This window comes from Lissotriton vulgaris, chromosome 6 (assembly GCF_964263255.1).
Source record: "Lissotriton vulgaris chromosome 6, aLisVul1.2, whole genome shotgun sequence".
NCBI lineage: Eukaryota > Metazoa > Chordata > Amphibia > Caudata > Salamandridae > Lissotriton > Lissotriton vulgaris.
Genome location: NC_141694.1, coordinates 491799043 through 491823734, shown reverse-complemented (window position 1 = coordinate 491823734; position 24692 = coordinate 491799043). Strand labels below are relative to the sequence as shown.

Below are 24692 nucleotides of genomic sequence, written 5' to 3'. Positions count from 1 at the left end.
GCGGGAGGGAGTGACCCTCCCGGCCGTATTTATTAAAATATGAAACAAAATCAAAAACATTAAAATAACAGTTTCATATTATGTACAATTTCATTTCCACATTACGATGTTTGGCTAACCTTAACAGATCTCTAATACAAAGGTTCTCCTAGCCGAACTAACATCCTACAAAACATTTGACTTGAAATTGTACATCCTAACGTTAAGGGCCAACGGCAAGGTCGTAACCGGTGTCAGATCCCTAACCCAGAAATACCCCCCCTCACTTGTGAGGAGATCGACCGCACAGAGGCGTACCTCAAGTGCATCTACCAATTTCCCTTGGACTTGACGGGGGCCCCAATGAACTCGACGCCATTTAACGGTCGTCCGAGGACTCGTGTGAGGTGTCTAAAAGGTAGCGTAAACCCCCTCCCGAACCCCACACAACTTACCCATCTGCCGTCGCAGATGTCCTGGCCCCGGGAAATTCCCCAGGAGGGCCCGTAGCCCCTCCTATCCAGGAAGGGGCCTTGACCACCTTTCCTTTCCTTCCGGCGGCCTATCCTTAGAAGGGACCGCCTCCCCGTTGAGGGGCCAATGGCCACCTCCCCCGAGCGCTCCCATCCGTAATGGGTGACGCACCCCCATAGGGATCTTCCAATTACTGCTCACCGATCATGACCTTACCGCCCGACCAAAATAAATACGACATTTAACTAAATTACTAAATTGCAAAACAATCATAACTATTACAAGCATGATTACAGATCAACACTAATGCAGAATTACTTTATTTGAAAAACATACTGAAAAATGACCATTCTTTATTGCATACTCAAAATATCACGACAATCATCACAACCTGTAAGAAATAGAGTTACCACATCAAAACTTTATTCAAAACAACTCGCTGTCCTCAGGGGCTGGTGGGTGGGTCAAAATTGGCTCTTCGTTCCGTCTCGAGCTCACGTACAGCGGGGAGGTGCAGCTTCAGAGCACAGGAACAAGAGGATGCTTTCTTGGCTTGTTGCTCCTTTTATCCGTCTTCAGGGCGGGCGTAAACCCGCCCACGCCTGCCTCCGAGGGCGTGGCCAGCTGCGTCAGTGTCTAGGACAACCCACTCCAGGGCGGGAAAAAGGCGCGCCCCGGCTACGCCGCTTCGGGCATACCAGCCGAGACTCGCCTCCCGCCCAAGATGGCTTCCCGGGGGGATCGTGGTACTCCACCATACGTTCGGGGGGACCGAATGGTCGCCCCTTTCCATATGGCTGAGATACCCGCCACCCCCTCTCAACACAATCCCCAAGGATGGGAAACCGGAAACGGTTCTGAACTTTTGGAAGGCGGGAGGGAGTGACCCTCCCGGCCGTATTTATTAAAATATGAAACAAAATCAAAAACATTAAAATAACAGTTTCATATTATGTACAATTTCATTTCCACATTACGATGTTTGGCTAACCTTAACAGATCTCTAATACAAAGGTTCTCCTAGCAGAACTAACATCCTACAAAACATTTGACTTGAAATTGTACATCCTAACGTTAAGGGCCAACGGCAAGGTCGTAACCGGTGTCAGATCCCTAAACCAGAAATACCCCCCCTCACTTGTGAGGAGATCGACCGCACAGAGGTGTACCTCAAGTGCATCTACCAATTTCCCTTGGACTTGACGGGGGCCCCAATGAACTCGACGCCATTTAACGGTCGTCCGAGGACTCGTGTGAGGTGTCTAAAAGGTAGCGTAAACCCCCTCCCGAACCCCACACAACTTACCCATCTGCCGTCGCAGATGTCCTGGCCCCGGGAAATTCCCCAGGAGGGCCCGTAGCCCCTCCTATCCAGGAAGGGGCCTTGACCACCTTTCCTTTCCTTCCGGCGGCCTATCCTTAGAAGGGACCGCCTCCCCGTTGAGGGGCCAATGGCCACCTCCCCCGAGCGCTCCCATCCGTAATGGGTGACGCACCCCCATAGGGATCTTCCAATTACTGCTCACCGATCATGACCTTACCGCCACAGGCCGGATAGCTGACCGGCTATCCGGACCCCCCACAACAACTCCTGCCTAAAGGTCATGTTTGAAACTCTTTAGCCAAGCTATGAAGTCTCCTATGAGTAACTCATTCCCCACCCGGGACAAATGAACCCCATCCTCCAAATACATACTGTCACCTTTGATACAACCATGCGAAACAGAATGCAGTGTACCTGACCGAAACAATCTACTCAATTTGTTATTTATTTTCTTTACTGAATGATTCAGAGCAGAAACCGAAATAGCCCCCCGCCACACTTTACGTGGGATCATATGGGACCATGCAATTGTGCACCCTGGAACTCTTCTTGCCAACCAACTTACTGTGGAAAGCATTGCCTCAAGAAGGAGTCGTCTACCAGTGGCCACCAAGTCATTGCCCCCAAGATGGACTATGATTATAGACGGCGGTGACCTTGTCCGCCCTAACAAACCCTCGAAAAAGGATTGAAACTGATCAACACAGAGCCCGCCCTTTCCGTAGAAGGACACCCTGTACCCGTATTCCCCAGCCACGTGAATCATGTCACCTGCTTTGAATACGTCCGCGTCACGCCTCACGTATGAGTGGCCCACGACCCACACCTCCTTTTTTGCAGCCGGTGATATCTTACCGCTGGTCCCCAGGTGTCGGGTCGACTGCACAGTCCGCCCCGCCTCGTAAGCTTGCGCAACTGAAAACCAAACAAAAACAAGAAGCGTGAGTACATCATTACAGCTTCACAACATGTGCAACCGCACATACCTTTTATAACAGTTCGAGGACCAACGCCCCACACGTTTTATTTCATCTACACTCAGACCCCTGGCTGTAGCCTCAGTAGCAGCCCCTATCCGAAAGGAATGGGTCCCGAACTCGCCGGGGTTCAAGCCCGCGGCCGAAATTTACATCGCAAGCACCCGCTGGAACTGAAACCTCGTCAGTGGGGTGGCGTCAGCGTGTCTCAACAAGGTCCCCCCCCATGATGCCACCCTCTGTGCTAAATATTCCTCTACGCACACCACAGGGCACATGGACGACCCGGGGATCCTCTGAATGATTATGCAGTCCCCATTTGCACCCTGATCGGTTTTGGACCTAACAAACGAGACTCCCCCCTGACCTGAATGTGCTCCCGGCACAGTCCCCCCATCGTATCCTGCTTGTTCCTCGCCACCAGTTCGCTTACCCGCATAGCCCCATGGAATGCTAGCGCAAATGCAGCTCGGAATAACACTGCTTCGTACTGGGATGAACACGTTGCCGGGAGTACGGAGAATAACAGGGTCAACCTATCCAGACCTATCGGGTGCCTCTCATCTACTCTGCGACCCTCAAGGCGTTGCCACCCACGTAGCGCTTTCTGCACCACAAAAGACGCTGTCGGGTCCTGGATCCCATGAGCCCTTGCCATAAAGGAAATGGCGGCCCGATGTCTCTGGCCCGTAGCTACAGATTTTCCTGCCTGATGTAATGACAGCAGAAATCTTACGACAAGCTCTTCCTGTCCCCAAAGCTCCCCCCCAGCAGCCCCCAAAAGGGACAAATAGGAACGGAACGCCCCTTCATATGCCTTCCTTGTCCTGGGTGCTAAACTCTCTCCCACGAGGTTTTGTAGTTCGGGGCACCGAGAGACCAGAGAGCTTCGGGAAAGGGTGCTGCCACCAGGTCCGCTGCGGGCAGAAAACCCCAGAAGGCCTGCATACGGAAACGAGAAAGCGCATCAGCCGCTTGGTTCAGTATCCCCGGGACATGTCTTGCCCTAAAGAGCACATTCAACTGCATACACAATAACACAATTTCTTTGAGCAGTCTCAGAATCCATTTGCAACGTGCTGCCTGACTATTGATACACTCAACCACAGTCATGTTATCAGACCAGAAAACCACAGAGTGATCACGAAAACCCTCCGGCCATGTTTTCAAGGCCACCAAAATAGGGAAGAGTTCAAGGAAAGCAATGTTACTCGTCAGGCCGCACTCGTGCCACCATGACGGCCATTTCTGCGCCGACCATTGTGTACCAAATATGGCGCCAAAACCTATACTCCCCGCGGAATCTGTCCAAAGACCCAGCTCCTCGGAGGACACCGCCGGTTTGTTCCAGACAATTCGACCATTGAAATCCGCCCGAAATGCCAACCAAATGCGCATGTCCTGGCGAACCTCTGCCGAGAGCCTCGTGCGGTGATGTCCTTCCTTCAGGCGGACCATGGCTTGTGAAATCGAGCGGGAAAAGGGGCGCGCCATTGGCATTACTCTCAGGGCAAAATTCAACTGACCCACCACCTGTTGCAATTGATGCAGGTTCACTTTTGTCGCACGTATACATGTTTCAAGGGATGTCCTGAATTTTAACACTTTTTCCTTGGGTAATCTAAAACAACCTTCTTCCGAGTCGAGCTCGATCCCCAGAAATTCGAGCAAAGTTGAGGGACCCACAGTCTTACCTGGCGCCAATGGCACACCGAATTGTTTCATTAAGACACAAAATTCATGCAAAGCCTGTCCACACTCAGGATCCCCGGCTGCCCCCAAAAACAGAAAGTCATCGAGGTAATGCATAACATGCTGAAAACCCGTCTTCCTTGTGAATACCCATTGCAGAAACAACTGAACTTTTCAAAATAGGCACAGGATATCGAGCACCCCATTGGCATACATCTATCCATGTAATAGCAACCCTGAAACATAAAACCAAGGAGACGCTGATCGTCTGGGTGCACCGGGAGCAACCGGAACGCTGACTCGATGTCTGATTTTGCCATCAGCGCCCCGGGCCCCAGGCGGTTCAACATGGCAACGGCCTCATCGAAAGATGCGTACCGCACCGAACATACTTCCGGGTCTATCGCTTCGTTAACGGAAAGACCCCGTGGGGCTGACAAGTTATGTATCAGCCGAAACTCACCCGGGTCCTTCTTGGGGACCACCCCTAGAGGGGAACAAACAAAGTTAGCAACCGGTGGCAAATCAAATGGACCGGCGACACGACCTCGAGTCACCTCTTTCCCAATCTTTACCTGTACCACCGCCGTATGCTGCAAGACCGACAGTTGATTTTTACAATATGCTACACCCTGAAAATCCCCCACTGGAATGCGAAAACCGTATGAAAACCCGTCTCGCAACACCCCAGCGGAAGCATGATCCGGGTATTCGTTGAGCCAAGGAATCATTGCCATGGTATCAATCGGAGTAGGTAAAGGCGCCCCTCGGACTATTTCAGACCTGTTTGGCGCTTCCCCTACCACTGTTATCACCCGTTTTGGCTCTGCACATGGACTCAGGATGGGATGGCTGCCCACACCCCCCACATTCATGTCTGAACTTGCATGACCCCTGGGGCCTCGTACATTTTCCCCTGTTAAAATTCCAACAAATCCCCTTTTTACCTGCGTTGCCACTCGGCTTCGAGTGGTACTCGTTACCTGCACCCGTCCGAAAGGGTGTCCCAGAGGATTGGCGGGAAGATTCCCCCCCGTTACTCCCTGACAATGGCACTTTTAAGATTCCTGAACTCTCCATTTTTTGCCATGAAACGGAGTCGTAACAATCCCAAGTTAGAACTGGGTCGTGCTCCTTAGCTTTTCTAAAAATATTGTCATAACAGAACCACTGATTGCCCCCGTATGATACGGCATACTCCATGATACGTGACTGATAGATAGGCAACTCGGTCAGCAACTCGGGCCTGCGCTCACCCATGATGGAGGTAAAAATGCCCCACGCTCTGCCCCAAGTACCTATGTTCTCATCAACCTTAAAGGCGGCCATTTTTGCGCGCCAAACACCCAGATGCATGAGCTCCTTTTGGCTCTTAACATGCTCCATCTCGTAATGGTCAGTAAGCAAGGAAAAAATGTTCACATACTTATTCGCCCAAATCTTTTCCTTAATTTCCAGCGGAACGTGCTGAGCCACCTTCTCCCTTCGTGAAGGTACAGACCCCTCCCCCGCAATCGGCAATGGCCGCTTACCTGAACCAGATGCTGCATTTGCCGCCGAACTTGGGCCTGATGCATTTTCCGCCGCCGGAACTGGCGGGGTAACAGAAGATGGTGCCTTCGCAGCCTCTCTAGATTCCCGCAGTTGTCTCATTACTGCCCGGGCGTCTTCAGCCGTGGTGCCCTCACTATCTTTTCCCAACCACGCTGCTAATTGCGCCGCTAACTCGGGAGGCATATCTTCCCCGTTCACGGGGGTCGGGTGCCCCTCCTTCGGAACCGGGGTTGGCTCCTCGAGTGGGGTATCGGGGACCGGGGTTTCCCCCCCAAGTGCCCCCGTTTTGGACCTCTTGCCTCTCCCACCGGGGACTACTCCTGGCAAAGCTGGTCCGATGACTCGCTTCGGTCCTCCCTCCCCGTTCTTAGCCGCCATCTGCTTCTTCAAATCGGCTACCTCCTTTATGAGCATGCGGAGCATCTGATCGGTACCGACCCGCTTTCCGACCTTCTTGCCTGGCATTCTCAACGAAGATATCTGTAAAACAAAAAGAAAGATTACAACGCTCAAAATTGGCTCTTCGTTCCGTCTCGAGCTCACGTACAGCGGGGAGGTGCAGCTTCAGAGCACAGGAACAAGAGGATGCTTTCTTGGCTTGTTGCTCCTTTTATCCGTCTTCAGGGCGGGCGTAAACCCGCCCACGCCTGCCTCCGAGGGCGTGGCCAGCTGCGTCAGTGTCTAGGACAACCCACTCCAGGGCGGGAAAAAGGCGCGCCCCGGCTACGCCGCTTCGGGCATACCAGCCGAGACTCGCCTCCCGCCCAAGATGGCTTCCCGGGGGGATCGTGGTACTCCACCATACGTTCGGGGGGACCGAATGGTCGCCCCTTTCCAGGATGCTTGATTCCGGTCCAGGGAAGACATTGCTTGGCAGTTCGGGCTGGACTGTTCCCATGAGGCACAGGGTCAAGGCTGATTTGCATATGGCCATGTCTGAACTGGGGTGGTGTGGAGTGCAAAAAAACGATGGATTTAGGCCCAGATCTCTCTACTGGGGTGAATGTATGACATTGTTCTGCATTCTGTCCATCAACTGTTGTTTTTGCTTCTCTAAATTCAAGCAGCAAAGCTAAGCACCGGGTGTCCCCAGTCTCCGATGCAGTTTCTAATAAATCCTGTTCCAAAGCAGCGATATCTGTCTCAATGCGGCTTAAGAGTAGAACGAAGATCTTTCAGGACCCCTGTATGTTTGGAAATACAGACACCTCTGACAAAGGCCTTAAACCCCTCCCAGAGTACCGCCCAGGTGGCCACCGACCCAGTGTTAATTTCGAACAAATCCTCAATAGCCTCTCTAAGTTCCTCATGAAAACCCTGATCTAGAAGAGCGCTCCCAGGAAAGCGCCACTGCCTCTCATATCCTCCAGGTCTGGGAATGTTAATTTTAAGCACGATCGGAGAGTGGTCTGAAAACGTGTGTGGGTGCAGTTTGTTTTCAATGTCTATTAAAGAGAAGTGGCCACAAATGTCTTGAAGCGCCCGGCGTGAGCGGGGTTTAGTGTCGGGTGAGGAGGAAGTGCTATCCCTTGTGGGATCTAACAATAAGTTGAAGTCCCCACCCATTATCAGTAGGCCAGGGTCCAGTGCCAATATTGAGCCAGTCACAATCAATGTCCGGCCCTCACCGTCCACCACCATCTTGTGTAGAGAGAAAGGAACTCTTCTATGTATAAATATGGCAACCCCCCTTGCATAGCTACTGTAATTGGAAAAGTAACGATGGGAACCCCAGTTCGTCGCCACAGGAGTAACTTCAGATTTGGACAAATGTGTCTCCTGCATGAAAACGATATCAATGTTATGCCTTGCAATGTAATTGAGAACTTGCCTTCGTTTCCGAGTATTTTTCAAACCCCTAACATTCCAGGAAATCAGAGAGAGCCCGGACAGACCAGGCTGCCAGCCTAACTGTACCATTGGAGGGCTATCACAACAAACTTACAGCAATGCAAATGAAACCTGTGCCATACACCAGCAACCTGCGCAATGGTTACTAAAGTTTCCTGAAAAACAAGCAAATGTCCCCCCCCACCACCCACCACCCAGCCTCACACCAACCCCTGCGAGGCAGAACCCAACTCCATTAACTAAATGACAGTGCAATGTAAACAACCACATCAGTGCAGGAAACAAATTTACACACCACAAACTTGGCCTAGTTAGTAAAGAAACCTTGGTTTTCCCCATGAGGCGTAGCAATGCCACGCCGGTCGGGCATTACTGAATGTAGCAGTATCAATCAGGATAAAATTGCCCTCATAATACAAACGCAGCAGCACACAAATGATAAATGCAATAGCAGATCAACCAGTCCCGGGATTAGAGAAGACTTCCATGCTGGCTTCTGACCCACTTTGAGGAGGGAAAATGGCACGTGGGGTGGCAGTCGCTCGGTTATGTTTTTTCTTATACACTTAACAAAACTCCTGCGCTTTTGCCGGTGACTCAAAGATGCGGAATCTGCCGTCCACATCCACTTTCAACCTCGCCGGGTAAAGCATGCCGTACCTAAGACCCAGATTTTTCAGGGTGGCCTTGACTCCATTAAACGTGCGCCTTGCCTCCTGAAACATGATGGTGAAGTCAGGGAAGAAGGACAACTGACTCCCCTGCCACTGGACCTCCCCACGGTCCCGAGCTGAGCGAAGGGCCACGTCCCTATCTCTGAAGTTAATGAGTCTGGCGATAATGGGTCTCAGAGGCATGCCCCATTTAGGGCAAGGGCCCAACGATCTGTGAGCACGCTCTACTACAAATCCCTGCGTGAAGGTCTCCCTCCCAAACAACTCTGTTAATAGTTGCTCCACGAAAATGTCCATGGGCCCCGTGGTGGCAGTTTCCGGCATGCCAATAATAAGAATGTAGTTCCGATGACTGCGAGCCTCCAAATCCTCGTTCTTAATTGCCACTTCTTTAAGCATCTTTTCCACCCTCTTCAGCCGTTTCTGTGATGACGCCACTCCATTTTCAATATCTGAGACCCTCTCCTCCACCACATCCAACCTCCGGTCGTGCGCCTGGACTTTTGCGCCCATGTCAGCCAAGTTCTTGTCTAGCGCATCGAATCTACCGTCCAGCGCCCTGAAACCAGCTCTCATCTCTTTCAGCATAGCAGCAGTAAGGGAGGCCAGGTCGTCTGTGTCGTCGGAGCCCTGCGCCCCCTCTGCCATGTCGGAAGAGTCTTCTGAGGTGGTGCGCTGCTTAGGGTCTTTTCTTACCATGCTGCAGGGAAAGCAAGGGCACCCCCAGACGCAGTCAGAGCCAAGCAGAGGTGCAAAGCAGGAAGGCCAGAGGGGTGCGGGGGACCTCGCGTGAGATCACCCCTGGAGAAGAGCCTCTCAGTGCAGCATCCCAGTGGTCGCCAGCTGAGCAGAGCAAATGTAGCAGCAATGGCCAAATGGCAGAATAATGGCAAAGCCCCCAAAACGCGAGAAACTAGCAAGGCAGGCCAGGCCGCCCACCCAGATAAGAGTGCAAGGGAGAGCGTGGGCGGTGCGGACCAGAAGAGTAGTCACTATGGCCAACACGGAGTGAGCAGGGAGTCTTCAGCAGGCAACGGGGTCAGTGCGTGTGTCCTAGGCCCTATCACAATGCGGCAACAGCAGTGTCTCAGTTCCAGAAGGAGTGTTATCCTTTATGGCCGCCAGTGGGTATGGGAGGGCCAGGCACGCGGGGACCGACGGTGCCCAGAAAAGCTGCACATCCAGGGAGGCAGTCTCGGTCCACCTCGTAAGGCAGCACTCACCACCTTCAGGTTAGTCCCCAGTAGAGGGAGGGGGAGCCGGCTTGTCTGATGAGGCCCAGTGCCAACGCGGCCCCCAAACTAAGAAACAGGGCCCCCTCGCTATCCCGCCTCACCCCCCACCGGAACATGCACGCCAAGGCCCGGCGCAGCAGTGCCCACGAGGCCTACGGAACCCCGCGACCGCCACGCACACAGCGGGATCCAGCAAACAGTCGCAGCGGGGGGGCGGGGGGAGGGAAGCCAGACAGGCGGGGCGGGGGAAGCCGAAACCGGCGCCGGGTGCTCACCAGGACCACGCTCACAGCAGATATCCAGGAACGCTCCTCAGCCAGGGAAAGGCCGCCGGGCTGCACCCAGGATCAGCGCGGGCGCTATGAAAAGCTGCACCGCTCCACGCAGCGAGCCGTTCCAGGCATCAAACTGCTCAGCTGGGGCACCCGTGCAGGATGGAAGGTGTCAGCCGGTGCAAATTGCTCCTACATTGGGAAGGATAGGCTGTATCGGCGCCCGGCCGGCGGAGCTTCAAGCACGGGCCGCCAACTTGGTCGCCTGCGTGGCCACGCCCCTCTTGTACGTGCATTATTAGGTATAATCCGGGCAGTTGGAAAGGGGTGGCTGCGAGTGGGTTGCAGGCAGTACTGTCTGCACTGATACTGAGGAAAGGGGTGTAGTGGAGAAGGGGAGGTGAGGGTGCAGATGCAGAAGGCAGAGGGGAGTATGTCCCCTTTTAGGGCTACAATGAACACACTCGGTTACCAGTGCATCATTTGCAAAGGTGATACCGGGTATAGACAGCACCGCACACTACATCGTCTCTCGAAGGGAGTGGCCCAGAAAGCGCCATCGCCGAGGGAAGTGTGTGTTTGTCTCTGCTCCCTTCTTTTGTGCCAGGCTATTTTTTGGCCTCGCTGCTTCACAGGGCCGTTCTCCGCCTAGCATTTGTGACTATGCTCTTTCCGTGCTGGGGACCACTGCTGTCTGCAATCCTGCCTGCTGAGTGATTGCGTCGCGAGGGACAGACAATAGCATTCCAAACTGTCCTCCTCCACGCAACTCAGAACAAAATAAATAAGCAAGCACCTCGTGATAAAAATTAAGCATTTGCGATGCAATAGGACTCGCATTTAAGCGAGACCTATTGCATTGCAAACTGGAGTGCAGGCGGGGGAAGGGGGCGACAAGGCACTGGCAAGAGAGTGCGGGGGGCAAGAAGGCATGGACAACGGGAGTGCGGGGGAGGGGGAAGAAGGCACGGGCAACAGGAGTGTGGGTGGGAGTGGGCGAGAAGGCAAAAACAACTAGGGTGACCAACTGGCATGGGTGCGAATTCAGGACAGTGAGTGCAAAAATTCAGGACAAAGGGTCAAAATTCAGGACAAAAATTCAGGATGAAAATTCAGGACGAAAATTTGCGAGAAAAGGTACTTTTTGCATACACATCAGAGGTAGTCGCGCAATAGTGCATAAGTAGAGACAACCAACACAAGCACAAGTCAAAATACGTTTATTTTAGGTTGTGAGAACATTGCACTCACTGTATCTGTTGTGCATGTGAGTGAAACACACCTGTGTTTGCATATTCCCCCCAAAAAAGTGAAGAAAAAGATCAAAGCTGAAGGCTTCTCAGATCTTACATGCACCCTCTCCCCCACTGGAAAAAAAACACCAGATCCAAAATGATGTCACTGGGTAAAGAGGCCCATTATCATTCTGTATGTGATAATTAGGCCAAAATACAGAATGAGAATGGGCCTGATAGCAGTCTGTGCCAGGTCGGGGAGGGACTGCTGCAGGCCACAGATCACAGCAGGTGCGTGAAATTGCCCCTGCAGTGAGTTACAGGCTGCTTGCAGGAGGCAGCTCACGCCAATGTCTGAAATTACGGACAAAAGGCGTCCATGGAAGAAACTCCTACAGACAACGGACAGGAGGCCCAAATTACGGGCAGTCCGTGAAATTTACGGATGGTTGGTCACCCTAAGAACAAGGGGAGTGCGTGCGGGGGAGGGGGTGAGAAGGCACAGAAAAAAATAGTGCTATTAATAACATATACCGTACAGTGTAACACTTGAATTAAAGGGACCAATAGCCATGGGAAGGTACAAATTACGACATGGCCATAATAAGGCAGGACTAACAAGCCTCATAATAAATTAGAAGACAGAGTTTACGAAGGACAAAGACAGAAGCCAATGAAAAATATAGGCGGAGAGTGAGGGCTGCTTGTCTCCCATACTCTACCACTGCATGCCTCGCAGAGCGAGCAGCGCATACACACTGTAGCTAAAGCTCAACCTAAAAAGGGGAAGGCTAGGCACAACTAAAGAGAGCTGCAAAACTGATGAACAAGAGCTGAAATCTAGAAATCGTAAGACCCTAAAAGTTAGATCCAGACTAAGACTGAGATACATTGATCAATAAAACCTCCATTCTGGGATTTGCATCTTAAAATAAAGAAAATGTAAATAATTATACTGGAAACGAGAGGAGTAAAAGTGAATCTGATATAAAGAATATATTATTTAGACCTCTACATATTTCTTCTGAATTTGAAACAAATACGGAGGCAACAATGTTCAAAATTTGCAAAAAGACACTACCAGGGAGGGCCAGGACAATGGTACTAAAGTAGAATATAAAGCAAGGGATTAGATGAACTATGATCCCACTCTTCATGCTGATGAAAATCCCAAGAGGTCTGAAATAGAAGTGGAAACAGGGAGGCATATTTATAAAGGTTTTAAATCCGGGTTGCTTCACTTTTCGGCACAGCCCTATGCTAAATCCTTATTGGTATTTAATAAGCCTAGCAAAGTCACTTTGTTTGGTTTCGCATAGTTTTAGTTTAGTAAAAACAAAGTAGCACAAGGCAGTGTTACCTTGTGTTGAGAAGGCGTTCCATTGGTGGAGCATGGGTGTTCCCATTCTCGTACCCATGGATTTTGGTGCGTTCCCAGATTTACAGAAGCTAAAAAACCTGAAAAGGAAGCTAAATGCTACGCCTTCCCTATTGAGATGTAACAAGACATAGAGGAATATACTTCCAAGGATTGTTTTTGTGCACCAAGGTATCCCTTCCCATACAGAAACAATCCTGCCCATAATGCAGACACCTTTGCAACATGGTACAAGAGTGCCAGCATTGGCACTTGGCAGCCTCAGGTGTGTCAGCAAGATCAACCATAGGTACAAAAGAAAGTCATTTTAGAAAGGGATATCAAACCGGGATCCTTAAAGGGATGATGCGCCGAAACCTTATAAGGTTCTTCAAGAACAAAAAAAGGGGCTTGAAGAAAATGAAACGCCAGAAGAAATGTGTACTAGGCAGGGCTATAACTGCTAAAATGATGATTACTTTCAAATGTGACAAGACATACCTTGAGCTGATCTCATCTGTGCCTCACCAAATGTTGGCACAGTTAATCAGAGATTATATTCCCTCAAAACGTGCATAGCAAAAATGCAGACTCCAATGAGTAAAGAAATCCAAAGAGGACTTGAATCTATGGATCTGAATTTTAATTTAATGCATGATTCCATTGTTATGTTGGGTACTAATGTAAAGGGATTCAGAATGCAATTACAGAAAATAGAAATATGGCATACAAGATTAGAGCTTAAAAAGCAAGACACGGTATCACAAAAGAATGAGGCAGACATAAAGTGATGAAAAGTAAGGAAGACAGAAAATCACTCAAGAAGGAATCATTTGCATTTTTTTGTATTAATGAGGGGCAATACAGTGAAACTGACACAATTTTGTTTATAGATGACTTTAAAAAAATCCTATCTATCACAAATGATGACTGTTGATTGAAACAAATTGAATCTACACAAAGAGCACCTCAGTTTCCTGCAAATATCCTTCAAGGCAGAAAACAGGCAATAACAATATTGATATATTTTTAGTAATTTTAAGGTCAACAAAATTCAATACCAGAGCATGCACAACCATGCTTCCCCACCAGCCTATCATAGTACAATTCACAGATCTTGGCGCTTTAGTCAAGGTGATATTACCAGACAAATTAATGGTGTTCAAAAATAACAAGATGCTCACCTTTGTTATCAGTAAGTTAAGACAAACAACACTTGCAAACATAAAGAAATGTTTAGCATTTTACCACCTAAAGATATAAGATCCCATCAGATCTTACTGGTGCCTCAGAATCGTCCACCTCAAATTAAAGCAGAGTAGAATTATGTTTACTCTAATAGAGTTCAAAGTTAAGGCTAGTAGAACATGGCTCAAGTGTTGTAAGTAGGACATATGAAGGAGAGGCTTCCTATCGTGAGGTAGTCGGGAGACTAGAGGCGGGTTGAAGGGTGGATGAGTGTATGGTCTACAGGAAAGAAAGATTGAAATGTTGTTAGGATTGCTAGAGTTTTATTTCCTCAAATTCTTTTAAAAGGCAATTATTACAAAGTAATGTTTCTTTTTACCTTCCTTAGTCAAATAGTAGCAATACAGAAGGCCTAACATTAGTCTTGAAAGGGTGCATCAAGATATGTATCTGGGATACAAATGGTTTAAGCAGTAAGAAAGATGTTGCATTATTTAGAGATTATGAACAATGTCATTAAATAAAGAGGATTAATCCACAACAGATAGAAATAACACTTTTTGCTAACCAGTACATGAGCATTGGAAGAGTAGCTTACTTAAATTGGTCCAGAGCTTGATATCAAAATCCTAGGAACAAGGTAAGGCTATTGGGGCTGATGGGTGATAATTCAGCTCTCTAGGGTACAAAATAAATACAGTGATGATCTATGGTCTACATGCTGACGATACAAATGCTAGTAGAGAATTAGAGGAGGACCAGTGTCTCGAGAAGGTGTATAAATTGTCACCCACAGTTTCATCATGACCTTAAGGCCTCAGATAGAGAAAGTAAAATTCGTTGGTTCTAATAGATTATCAAAATTAAGGAGAATTGGTTATATATATGATAAAAAACTTTCAAACCTATATGGTGCAATGTGCATTTGGAAAAAAAGGTTTAGGTTTGTTAATCAAGGCTAAGTGTAAACAAAACTCAATATTAGATTTTTATGTAATTTCAGAAGAATTGAGCAATGTTGGAAATGGCAATCTTTTGCATGGTATTCCCCCAGATTTATTTTGGTTTATTTTGCAGAATCCACTTTTGGTGGCCATAGAACTCTTCACACTGTACTCGTGCTAACCACTGGTAAAGTGTTTGGGCTCTCCCTTTTAAACTTGGTAAATTGACACATTTAATTTACTTGTGCGCCCCTAGTAGATGGTACTACCTGCACCCAGAACCTGTAAATTAAATGCTACTGGTGGGCTTCAGCAGTCTTTGCTCCACCAATTAATGTAGCACTGCAAAGCATGTCTCTTGGCCTACCCTGCAGCCTGGGTGTGGAGTTTCAAAACTGCCATTTCGACCTGCTTCTAAGTCACTCCTAAAGTAGGCCCTAAGTAGCCATGACAGGTTGCATGGCATTTATAAAGCAGGACAGGTATCTTTAATGTTTTACTTGCACTGATAGTGAAAACCCTCAGAAGTTTTACTTCACTCTGGCACGGATAGCTCTCTCATAGGAAACCATTGGATTACACTAAAGTCAAATCAAAGAGGATGTCCCTCTGTCTTTACATTGGGTTACACTTTAACAACATATATTGCTTAGTTTCAGTTTGGGAGCCGCTAAAAGAATGGTTCCAGTTTTTATATCTCTATTTTGAAAATTAGACTTTTATAAAATCGTTTACCTGCCTAAGCCAAAATGGGCCTTTCTGCCAGTGTCCAGTGTTATCTGATTGCTGATGGCTCCCCTGTGTGGATGTGTACATTGCTCCTATAAAGTTGACAAAGGGTTTGGGTTTGGAGAGGTGTTTTGCTGCCTTAATCAAGATGGCCTGGGGGACTGTGTCCACCCCCTTCATGTGTTTCAAAGGATGACTACCCTTTCACTGGCAGATGTAGCTCACAACAAGGCCTGCCTCCTTTTTTGTATTGCAAATCAACTTGGCTTTCAACCCAGTGGGAGGGGGAAGCTGCCACAGAAATGGTTTGGAGTGACTACAATGAAGAGTGTGCCTATTATCACAGCCTCTTGTAGGTGTGCACAGAGAGCTCTGACCAGGGGAAGAAAGGTTCTGCCATCAGGGTCACTGTGGTATAGGTCACAGTAAAACACACGGTAGGTGCTGCAAAAGTGGATAGTATCACCCCTGTGAACATTTACCCCACTGCCTAGGGTGCGGGCAGGAGTTTCCCCCACCTCCAGGATGACACTCGGCATAAATGAGGCATGCCCAGTAATATCCTCAGAACACTCCTGGACCTGTGAAGATCAGAAGAAGAACTGCCCTGCTGACTGAAACTGGAAAGAAGAAAGGATATACTTACCTCAAACCAGGACTCCAGAAGGGGCTCCGAGGGTCAGTTGGCTAACTTCTTGTTTAAGCTACAGGGATACAACAAGCTTCCAGAGGCACTTTCCCTGCAACTGCCTAGGTCACCTGTACCAACTGCTGGACGCTGCTGCTAGCCTCCAATAGAGTGAATGCTAGTCACCCCCCCAAGTGGTGTTCTCAGGGTCCTAGACCCTTGGCTGTTGTTAGTGTACTCCTCTTGCCCCCAAACAGCGAGCTATGGGACTTAAAAGCGTTTTGCCAACCTTCAGCCTGGGGAACTGTCAGAGACTGGAACCTTCATCAAAGCAGCAGCCGTCGATTTGATGGTTTGACCCCACATTGCAGGTTTGCCCCACTTAAGGAGGTCAGACTTCCAAAAAGTTTCTAAGTTCAAACATAGAGGGCTTCACTGGAACTGATGAAGAGTGGCAACCCATTAATGTTGATGCTTTCCTGGGCACATGCTTCGGATTTTGTCAGCTCTGATCTTTTCCGCCTTCATCAAAAACCGCACTGGGACCCTATGCATCAACACCCCACCATCGCTGAGGCCCACTTCGGATCCAGCTTGAACCGCCAATGACTCATGGATAACCACTTTTTATCCATAAAACTTTCTAATTCAGAATGTAAACTTTCCAACGCAACCCTGGTTCCTGTTTCTTACATGAGCTCTATTGAGGTCAGCCCTATATTTCACCGGTCTAACATGACCAGATAATAGTGTTTGGCACTTTGCGCTTTTTGCCACTATCTTTCATTCAAACTTTAAAATGTTATATCTTCTATTTTACTTATTCGATTTTAGTTGTTTTAGTATTATTTGATTTATCAAAATGTACTCTATTTTTCTACATTGTTTTGGGATTTACCTCGCATTGTATTTTTACCTTAGTACTGTTTGAGTTTTGCATAAATACCCACCAGGTGGTGTATAATCAGGGAAATGCTGGTACTATTCAGCCAGGTCCAGTGCCGCAGGGCCTCCTGGCACAAAGCACAGGACCCAACACAGCACTGAAGATTGATTGCAATACCACACGTTACTGTGAGGACCTGAACAAGCATTCCCTTAATGGATAATAGTAAGGCTGTGAACACCAAGCGACTGGCCTACATCATTATCAGCTTGATGAAGAGGTGGGTCTACACTGGAGACCAGATTCCTATGATCTACACATCTCTTGCAGAAGATCTCCCCAACCCAGTAGCGATGCATCTGTCCCGACTGTAAGCTCCAAGCGGGGGTAGGAAGAGGGGTTTGCTGTTGATTCAATTGCAGTAGAACAGCAACCCCTGAAGATTTGTTGCAGTCTACTCTGAAACATGGATGCAATCTTGAAGTTAACCTTGGTATTGGGGCCAGTGAGACTTCAGATCCAATGCAAAGCCCACATAGACCACCTGGCTTGGTCGATGAGCAGGATACAGGAGGCCATTAGACCAAGAAGCCTCAAAGGTATCTTCACTGCCCCAGGAATGAGGCTGACACATTGGGACCATACCTCAAATGCCCTGGAGTCGTTTTTCAGAGAGAAGGCCCAAAAGTGCACCGTCTCCAGGATAGCGTCAATGAAAGGGAGCCTCTAAAGAGGAGGAGTTCGATGTGACCGTGGCACATTTATAGCGAACTCTAATGATGCAGGGAGGTTTGCCGGCATCTGGAGGTGGTCTGAGACTGGCTGTAGTGAGCGCCTTCAATAGCCAGTTATCTAAATAGGGTAAAATTGACACCGCCGAACTCTGAAGGTATGCTGCGACCACCAACATCACCTTCATAAACACCCAAAGGGCATGGGTGAAGTTGAAAGGGAGCATGGTAAACTGGAAATGCTTGTGGCGCACCTTGAACTATAGGTATTGCCCGTGGACCTGTAGGAGAGGTATATGGGAATTGGTATCCTGCATGTCCAATGCCCCCATCCTTTGAGCTGGATCTAGGTAAGATGGAACCTAGACTAGCATGGGCATCTTGAATTTGTCCTAAGAAAAGGAGGGATCGAAGATCTAAAACAGGGTAAAGGCCTATGCTCTTTCCCGGCACTGGGAAATAATAGGAAAAACACCCAGCTCTGACCTCCAAGGTCGAGACCCTCTGAATGGCCCCTTTCTCCAAAAGGATATGAACTTCCTGTCAAAAATGCACAAATAGTCCTCCGAAAGACACCCTAATATAGGTGGAATTGGCTATCTTGACGATCTGTAGCACCCACCTGTCAGGTTTTACCATTTGCCACATGTGGAGAAATTAGTAATTCCACGTCCCACAGGGTGGTCATGTTCAGCTAAGGACGAACTAAAAAGGCTTGGAGGCTGCTGCCAGAGGGGTTGGGGATTGGTAAGGATGCTGTTTGACAGACCTCGAAAGGACTTGATGGTGTCTGAAGACAAAGCTCTTAGTGATGACCCGAAAGGGGCGGAATTGCAGAGGATACTGCAATGTGGGTGTGGAAAGAGTGAGGGAGCGTGTAGTAGCTCTACTCTCTTTAGAGCACTCGAGGGCAGAGTCAGCCTTCTTGACAAAGAGGTAAGACCCATTAAAAGGCATATCCATGAGTGACACCTAAATGTCAACCAAAATGTGTGTGCATCGCATCCACGCATGGCGCTGGAGCACCACACTAGTGCCAACTGCTCTACCAGAGCAGTCTGTCATGTCCAGGCTTGACCAAGAAAAATATTTTGCCATTACCTGGCCATCTTGAATGGTCTGTGCCAAATTGGTGCACAATTCCTCCAGGACTGCTGGAAAGATCTTAGTAACCGAGTCTCTTAATGCATGGCAGTACTTTCCCAGCAAACAGCTTGCAAAGACTGACATAAGAGTGAAGCTAACAGAATAAACCATGATCTTCCCAAATGCCTCAATGCCTATTGACTCTCTTTCCAGAGGGGAAGTGTGAAAAGGCCCTGCTAGTGGAGATCCATACTACTAGACTCTCAGGAGTGGGGTGCTGCATTTGGAAAGCAGAGTCATCTCACCTGTATGTTTAGGGGTGAACAAGAGCAGGGTTGGCCTAAGTGCCTATGAGGGTGTCATTCAGGGCCTTGTTGAATAGCAGTAGGGGTTTAGTTGAGGATTGTCCAGATTCCAACACTTCTGTGAGGATGTTAGTTCTTACCTCAACGGAAGGCAATTGTAGATCTAAGACTTTAGCTGCCTGTCTAAGGACTATGGTGAATGAAGCAGACTCCATGAGAGGACTGGGGAGAGCAGCCCTGCCTCAGGGATGTGTCCAGTGGACGGGCCGCTTGTATGTTCAGGTAAAAAATTGTTATCATATTGTGGGGAGAATTCTTTCCCACCATCACCATTATCATCATAGATGGTTGACTCTGCTCAGAGTATGATATAAATAGTTGTTGTATCACTGGAGGGCAGCTCCTAGGGAAAGGTTCTGTCATATTAGTCACAATGTAGGGGGCAGAGAACATAGGAACTGAACTAGAGTGTGGCTTTGGCTGAGGTCAAGATGGATTTGGCTCAGAAACGTCAAGGCTGCCGTCAATGAGAGATACGAGGACCTGCACCGAGGATGTGTCATGCAGTGGTGGTTCTAAAATCAACGCAGAACTTTGCAATGGGTACATTCAACTCAACAGTGGAGATGCATCGGTTCTGTTGGGGTTGCGCCACGCAGCAGAGGAGATAGGTCAGCTCTGCTGGATCCATGTAGGCTGGCAAAGATCCCTAAACCCACATCCAAGGGCCCAGAACTGGGAAGCCACGACTTGGCAGGGTAGACTCATAGCTGACAGAGTTCAGGTGCAGATCTAAGGTTGTTGGAAGCCTGTTATGTCCCTAAGGCTTCAGATCAGGAGCCCAGCCAAGTAACCCTTGGAGTCAATCTGGGTTCAAGAGATGCAGGTCCATCCTTCACACCTGAACAGAAAAGGGCAGCAGCTTAAAACAGCAGCGCAGCAGTTTCTTCAAAGCAGCAGTCCAGCAGAGAGGCTGTCTTTTCAGCAGCACTGCAGTCCTTCCTGGCAGAGTATCCACAGGCTCAGAAAAGTCCTGAAGAGGTGGTGTCTGCGATCTAGGATTAATACCCAGTTGTGCCTTTGAAATGGGAATAAGCATCTAGAGGCATGCCTTTGAAGTGCACAGACGCCCTGCCTTCCTGGCCCTGGCTCCAGACTACCTACAGCAGGTATGTAGTCCTTCATGTGAAGACAGGTCATGGCCTGTTCAAATGTTAGTAAGACTGTGCTCAGTTTCTTCCACTAGTCCTGCCAGTGATGGCCATCCAGTCACACCTAAGCTCCCCCTTGTGTGTGGCTGTCTAGGAGGAACACACAAAGTCCAACTGTAACCCAAATCCAGTCACGTGACCAAGAGACAGGCTGCAGGTACCAAATGGCTTAGGCAAGAAGATGTCAACTTTCAAAAAGTGCCACTTTTCGAATTGTAATTTATAATCTAACCACCATAAGTTAGGATTTTAAATTGTGATTCCAGAGATACCAAACAGGAAGTGGTCTACTGTTCCCATTTGGAAATTACACTTATAAAATTTAATGAGGCAACTCCAATGTTATCGTATGGGAGAGATAGGCCTTGACATGGTGAAAAACAAATGTAGGCATTTTTCATTATCAGGACATGAAAGTCCTAAAAGTATATGTCCTGCTTTTTAAATACATTGCACTCTGCCCTCTGCGTTTTCCAGGGCCTACCTTCGGGGTGAGGTGTATTAAAAAGGAAGGGTCTGGCAAGGTCGAAAAGACAGTTTAAAATTGCACACACTTAGGTTGCACTGGTAGGCCTGAGACATATCTATAGTGCTACTCAAGTGGGTGGTACAATCAGTGCGGCAGGTCTACTAGAAGTATTTAATTTACAGGCCCTGAGCACAGGTAGTACCACTTTACTAGGGACTTACAAGTAAATTAAATATGCCAATTGGGGATAAGCCAAAGTTACATTGTTTTAAGGAGTGAGCACATGCACATAAGCACTGGTTAGTAGGGGTGAAAGGCCCAGGGTCCTAAGGCCAGGAAAAAGGAGATAAGCAAAAATAAGGATAGGAGGGAACACATTTGGGGAAAGACCACTCTAAGGCGTACAGGTCTAACAGGGAGCATCAGCATTTAAGTTGTCAAGAAGAGCACTCAATATATATAGATAGCATGTTTTATCCTGGCCAGGAAAAATAGATTGAAAGTAATGTGGCCTTAGAAAAGGACATTGCTCTCTCCATCTGAGAAACACACTCAGTAAACAACCACGCATAACTGTGGGTCTGGGCCTTGTTTAAGTTGCAGATCTCAAAATAATATGGCCCCTTCATAATGTGATGAGGGCCCCGAGTCTCCCATATCTTACAGATATTTCTTTGCCTCAATGGGGGCCCCATTAAAGAGTTGGGGACCCCTGCTGGGTTGATGGACCCCTGCGCCGCAAGGGCCTGTGTTACATTTCTGCCTTGTTTTCTTGATGAACACCATTGACAAATGCGTACATACAAAGCATGCGGCCCCACAACGAAATGTTGTTTTGAAAGTAAACAGTTTTATAAATTATTTTCTTCTCATGAGTATTACTTACTTTCCCTCTGAGCTGTAGCTGTTGATGCTGCCATCCGTGGACTCGCGGCTTGGCTGCCGAACCATTCGACTCCTCATTTCTGCAGCCATTCCAGTTTCTGTGCTTCTCTGTATAGTACTTTTCAACTTCTTGTGGCTAGCTACTAGAAAGAAAAGCAAACTATGAACCTCACATTTGAATAATCTTTACTTTCCACTCCCATTTTATTACTAGATACACACTTGATCTGAAGTAATTGTTGCACACCCGAAAATAAAATCACAGGCTGCAGTAGTTAGGAAACACTCAACTTGATTTCTTAGAAAGCATATTTGCACAAATCTAAGTAATGCATGTTTATCAATTAAGCATTACAGTATGGAAGGAATTTTAAATGACAAGATATTTCTTTGCTGTACACAATTTTTTTCAATAAATGTAATGCTACTCTCAGATTTCATTTGAAAAAAATCCAGAAGTTAAGAGCTTGATTGCTCTGAAGTCACACCTTTCACATATCGCTAGCCACTGTAACTTATGCAAAGTTTCTCCACTCAGGGCAGAACCTCCACACTATGGGGAGAATCCCTGCACTGAGAGCTGAAGTGTGGAGATTCCAACCTGAACGGGGAGACTGCCACAATGCAGAGACTCTGCACCTGTAACTTTACTGCATGTAATTACATTTGTGAATAAGGCCCTTAATAAGTAACTATTTAATTATATGCCGCTCTTTGATAGAGTTTATAAAAAAACAAATAAGTGGATACTCTATAGAACCACAGATTCCTGATGTTGTGACGCTTCTCAGGTGCCAGACCTACCTCCAAACATGATGACACAAAGCTCAAGATAGGCGCCAACCCTGAGCGCTGATTTCAATTTATCTATTGGTCTTCTCGGAGGGAGGGTGGCGGAACTAAGTGGTGGTTTGATGCAGAGCTCTCTTTCCGCTGCTACGAAATAAACATTTAGAAAAACTTCTGATCACGCCAGCTATCATCCACATGGGGCGCTGATGAATGGAGGATCACCCTGGGAAACCAGAGATGATGTATTGATCTCATGGCAGCCTGCTCCAACCAGAGTCATAGTGAAAAGTTGAGGCCCATGCTGCCGAAGGCAGGCTATTGTCATATAGTTACTGCTTTTCTATATATTGTGTTAAGTTAGCATAAGTTTATTAAATGTTTAAACGACATATTTTCCTTCGGCTTCAGTTTGCACACAACACATAATTGTTATTGTAGCTTTCAACCTAGACGAAAGATGTGATTTATTCGAGAATAATATGTTATTGCTCTGATATCAGTTGTGCTTGGTACACTTGGTACACTGTCTGCACACTGAGAACTGCACCCTCTAAGAATAACCTAACACAAGGTTGCTGGGAGGCCTGATCCTCGCACCACATTAGACATAACACAAATAATGTTGCTGCCAACATTGGGCTCTAAGCGGGTTTAAGATAGAGTTACCGAGAATGCAAAAACACACTTGATGGTGCTTCGCATGCAGAGAGTTGGTAGCTGATGATGTGATCTTCTTCTGCTGACATTTAGAGGTATGGGCCCGCCCTGCTAAAACCCAAATGAGACCTTCTTATATTTAATTTAGTATACTAAATAGGGTGCGCGAAATATAGGTGATACAGATTTCTATAGATTTTTGCATTATAATATGCTAACACCGTTCGCTTACTATGGATTAGTGACTATGCTGATAACTCTGATTTTTATAATATGTATGTTGGTATTATATAAGATACTGCGTTTGAGAACCTTGCATTGAAAAATAAATATTTCAAACTTGCACGTGTGTTCTTTGACTCCCCGTTGTGGTTTGAAATGATTATAGAGCGAAAGAGTGTTCATGTGTTCCACGATACCTGAGGTACTCAAAGTTCATGTTCTGGTTTGTCTAAGTCATTGGGAGTTCGTTATGACCAATGAGACACTGTAGCTAGCTCTGTAAGGGGATTTCTGACACTAAGGTGAGTTTTGGGTCACCCTAATTCACTAAGGTTCTAGATCTCTATGCACAGTTCTGTGGGAGATCGGAAACCCTGCTACATGGCGCCCAACGGTTGTTGGCCTTATATCATGACACTCGAGTAGTATATCATTCAAAACTTAACCCCTTCATTCCCGTTTCCGGAAAACGGCGGTGTCGGAAAAACCTACCTATTTTTAAAATAGGTCTTTTCAAGCTTGAATCTATCTAAAACGGTTTCCTTGAATTACTACCCAGTTGTGCTACAAAGTAATCTTTGTTTTTTCACGTTCCTGTGCAGTCATGGCACAAGCCGTGGACATCCCGCTGCATAGTCGCATTGGGGTGCGTGATCATTTGCGGACTTATGATGTACCTTTGGAAGGCTTGGTTGTGGTTCTGGTGGTGAGTGCGGAACATGCTTACCCGTACGAACTGTTTTATTCGTGGGTGACATTTCCGCCAGTGGACGCGAATTCTGGTGTGTTCCACTCGTACACTCCGTCACCTGTACCTGCTGAATATGCTCCGTACAGAGCACAGGAAGTACCTATTGATGTTTGGCAGCATGGAGTTTGGTTTGGTGGCGCCCTACCACACGCTTTAACCGCTCCAAGGTTAGGTCCTTTGTCCATTCCGGGCACAAATTGGCCCGCTTTGGCTGGATTTCCTCCTCACCCTAATCGCGCCACTTGTAACGTAGGTGACCTGCGATGTCTTCACGAGGTCGCGGTTGAAGTGATTAGGGCACTTGTTCATTACACGAGTCGTAATGTTCAAGGCGCGGCCCCTAGGGGTGTGCAGCTTTAAGCAGGTCAGGCTGGTTTGAAAATCAGTCCTGTCATGGTGAATTCCGTAATGGGCAAGAAGCCCCAGGATAAGGATGACTTTCCTTTCTGGCTTGCCGAGAAATTCGACCAGCTGGAGGCTGTGTTTCCTAATACGAATCCTGGTGAAAAACACCGGATTCTTACGCTTAGTTTGCCGAAGGATTTGGCCCCTGAGCTTGTTGACTGTGAGACATGGGGTAAGAC

At 47.8% G+C, this 24692-nt stretch overlaps 1 protein-coding gene across 15 annotated transcripts in view; it reads right to left on the bottom strand.

Annotated features, from left to right (window-relative positions):
- RIMS1 (regulating synaptic membrane exocytosis 1) overlaps positions 1 to 24692 on the bottom strand; it is a 1970833-nt gene that overhangs the window by 83860 nt on the left and 1862281 nt on the right. For 13 of the 15 annotated variants that reach the window (XM_086926498.1, XM_086926484.1, XM_086926488.1 and 10 more), the window contains one exon: positions 21688 to 21829. In XM_086926498.1, coding sequence (XP_086782624.1) covers positions 21688 to 21829 — 142 coding nt within the window. The remainder of the gene's footprint in view (positions 1 to 21687; positions 21830 to 24692) is intronic. The other 2 variants (XM_086926485.1, XM_086926496.1) reach the window with 1 other exon arrangement.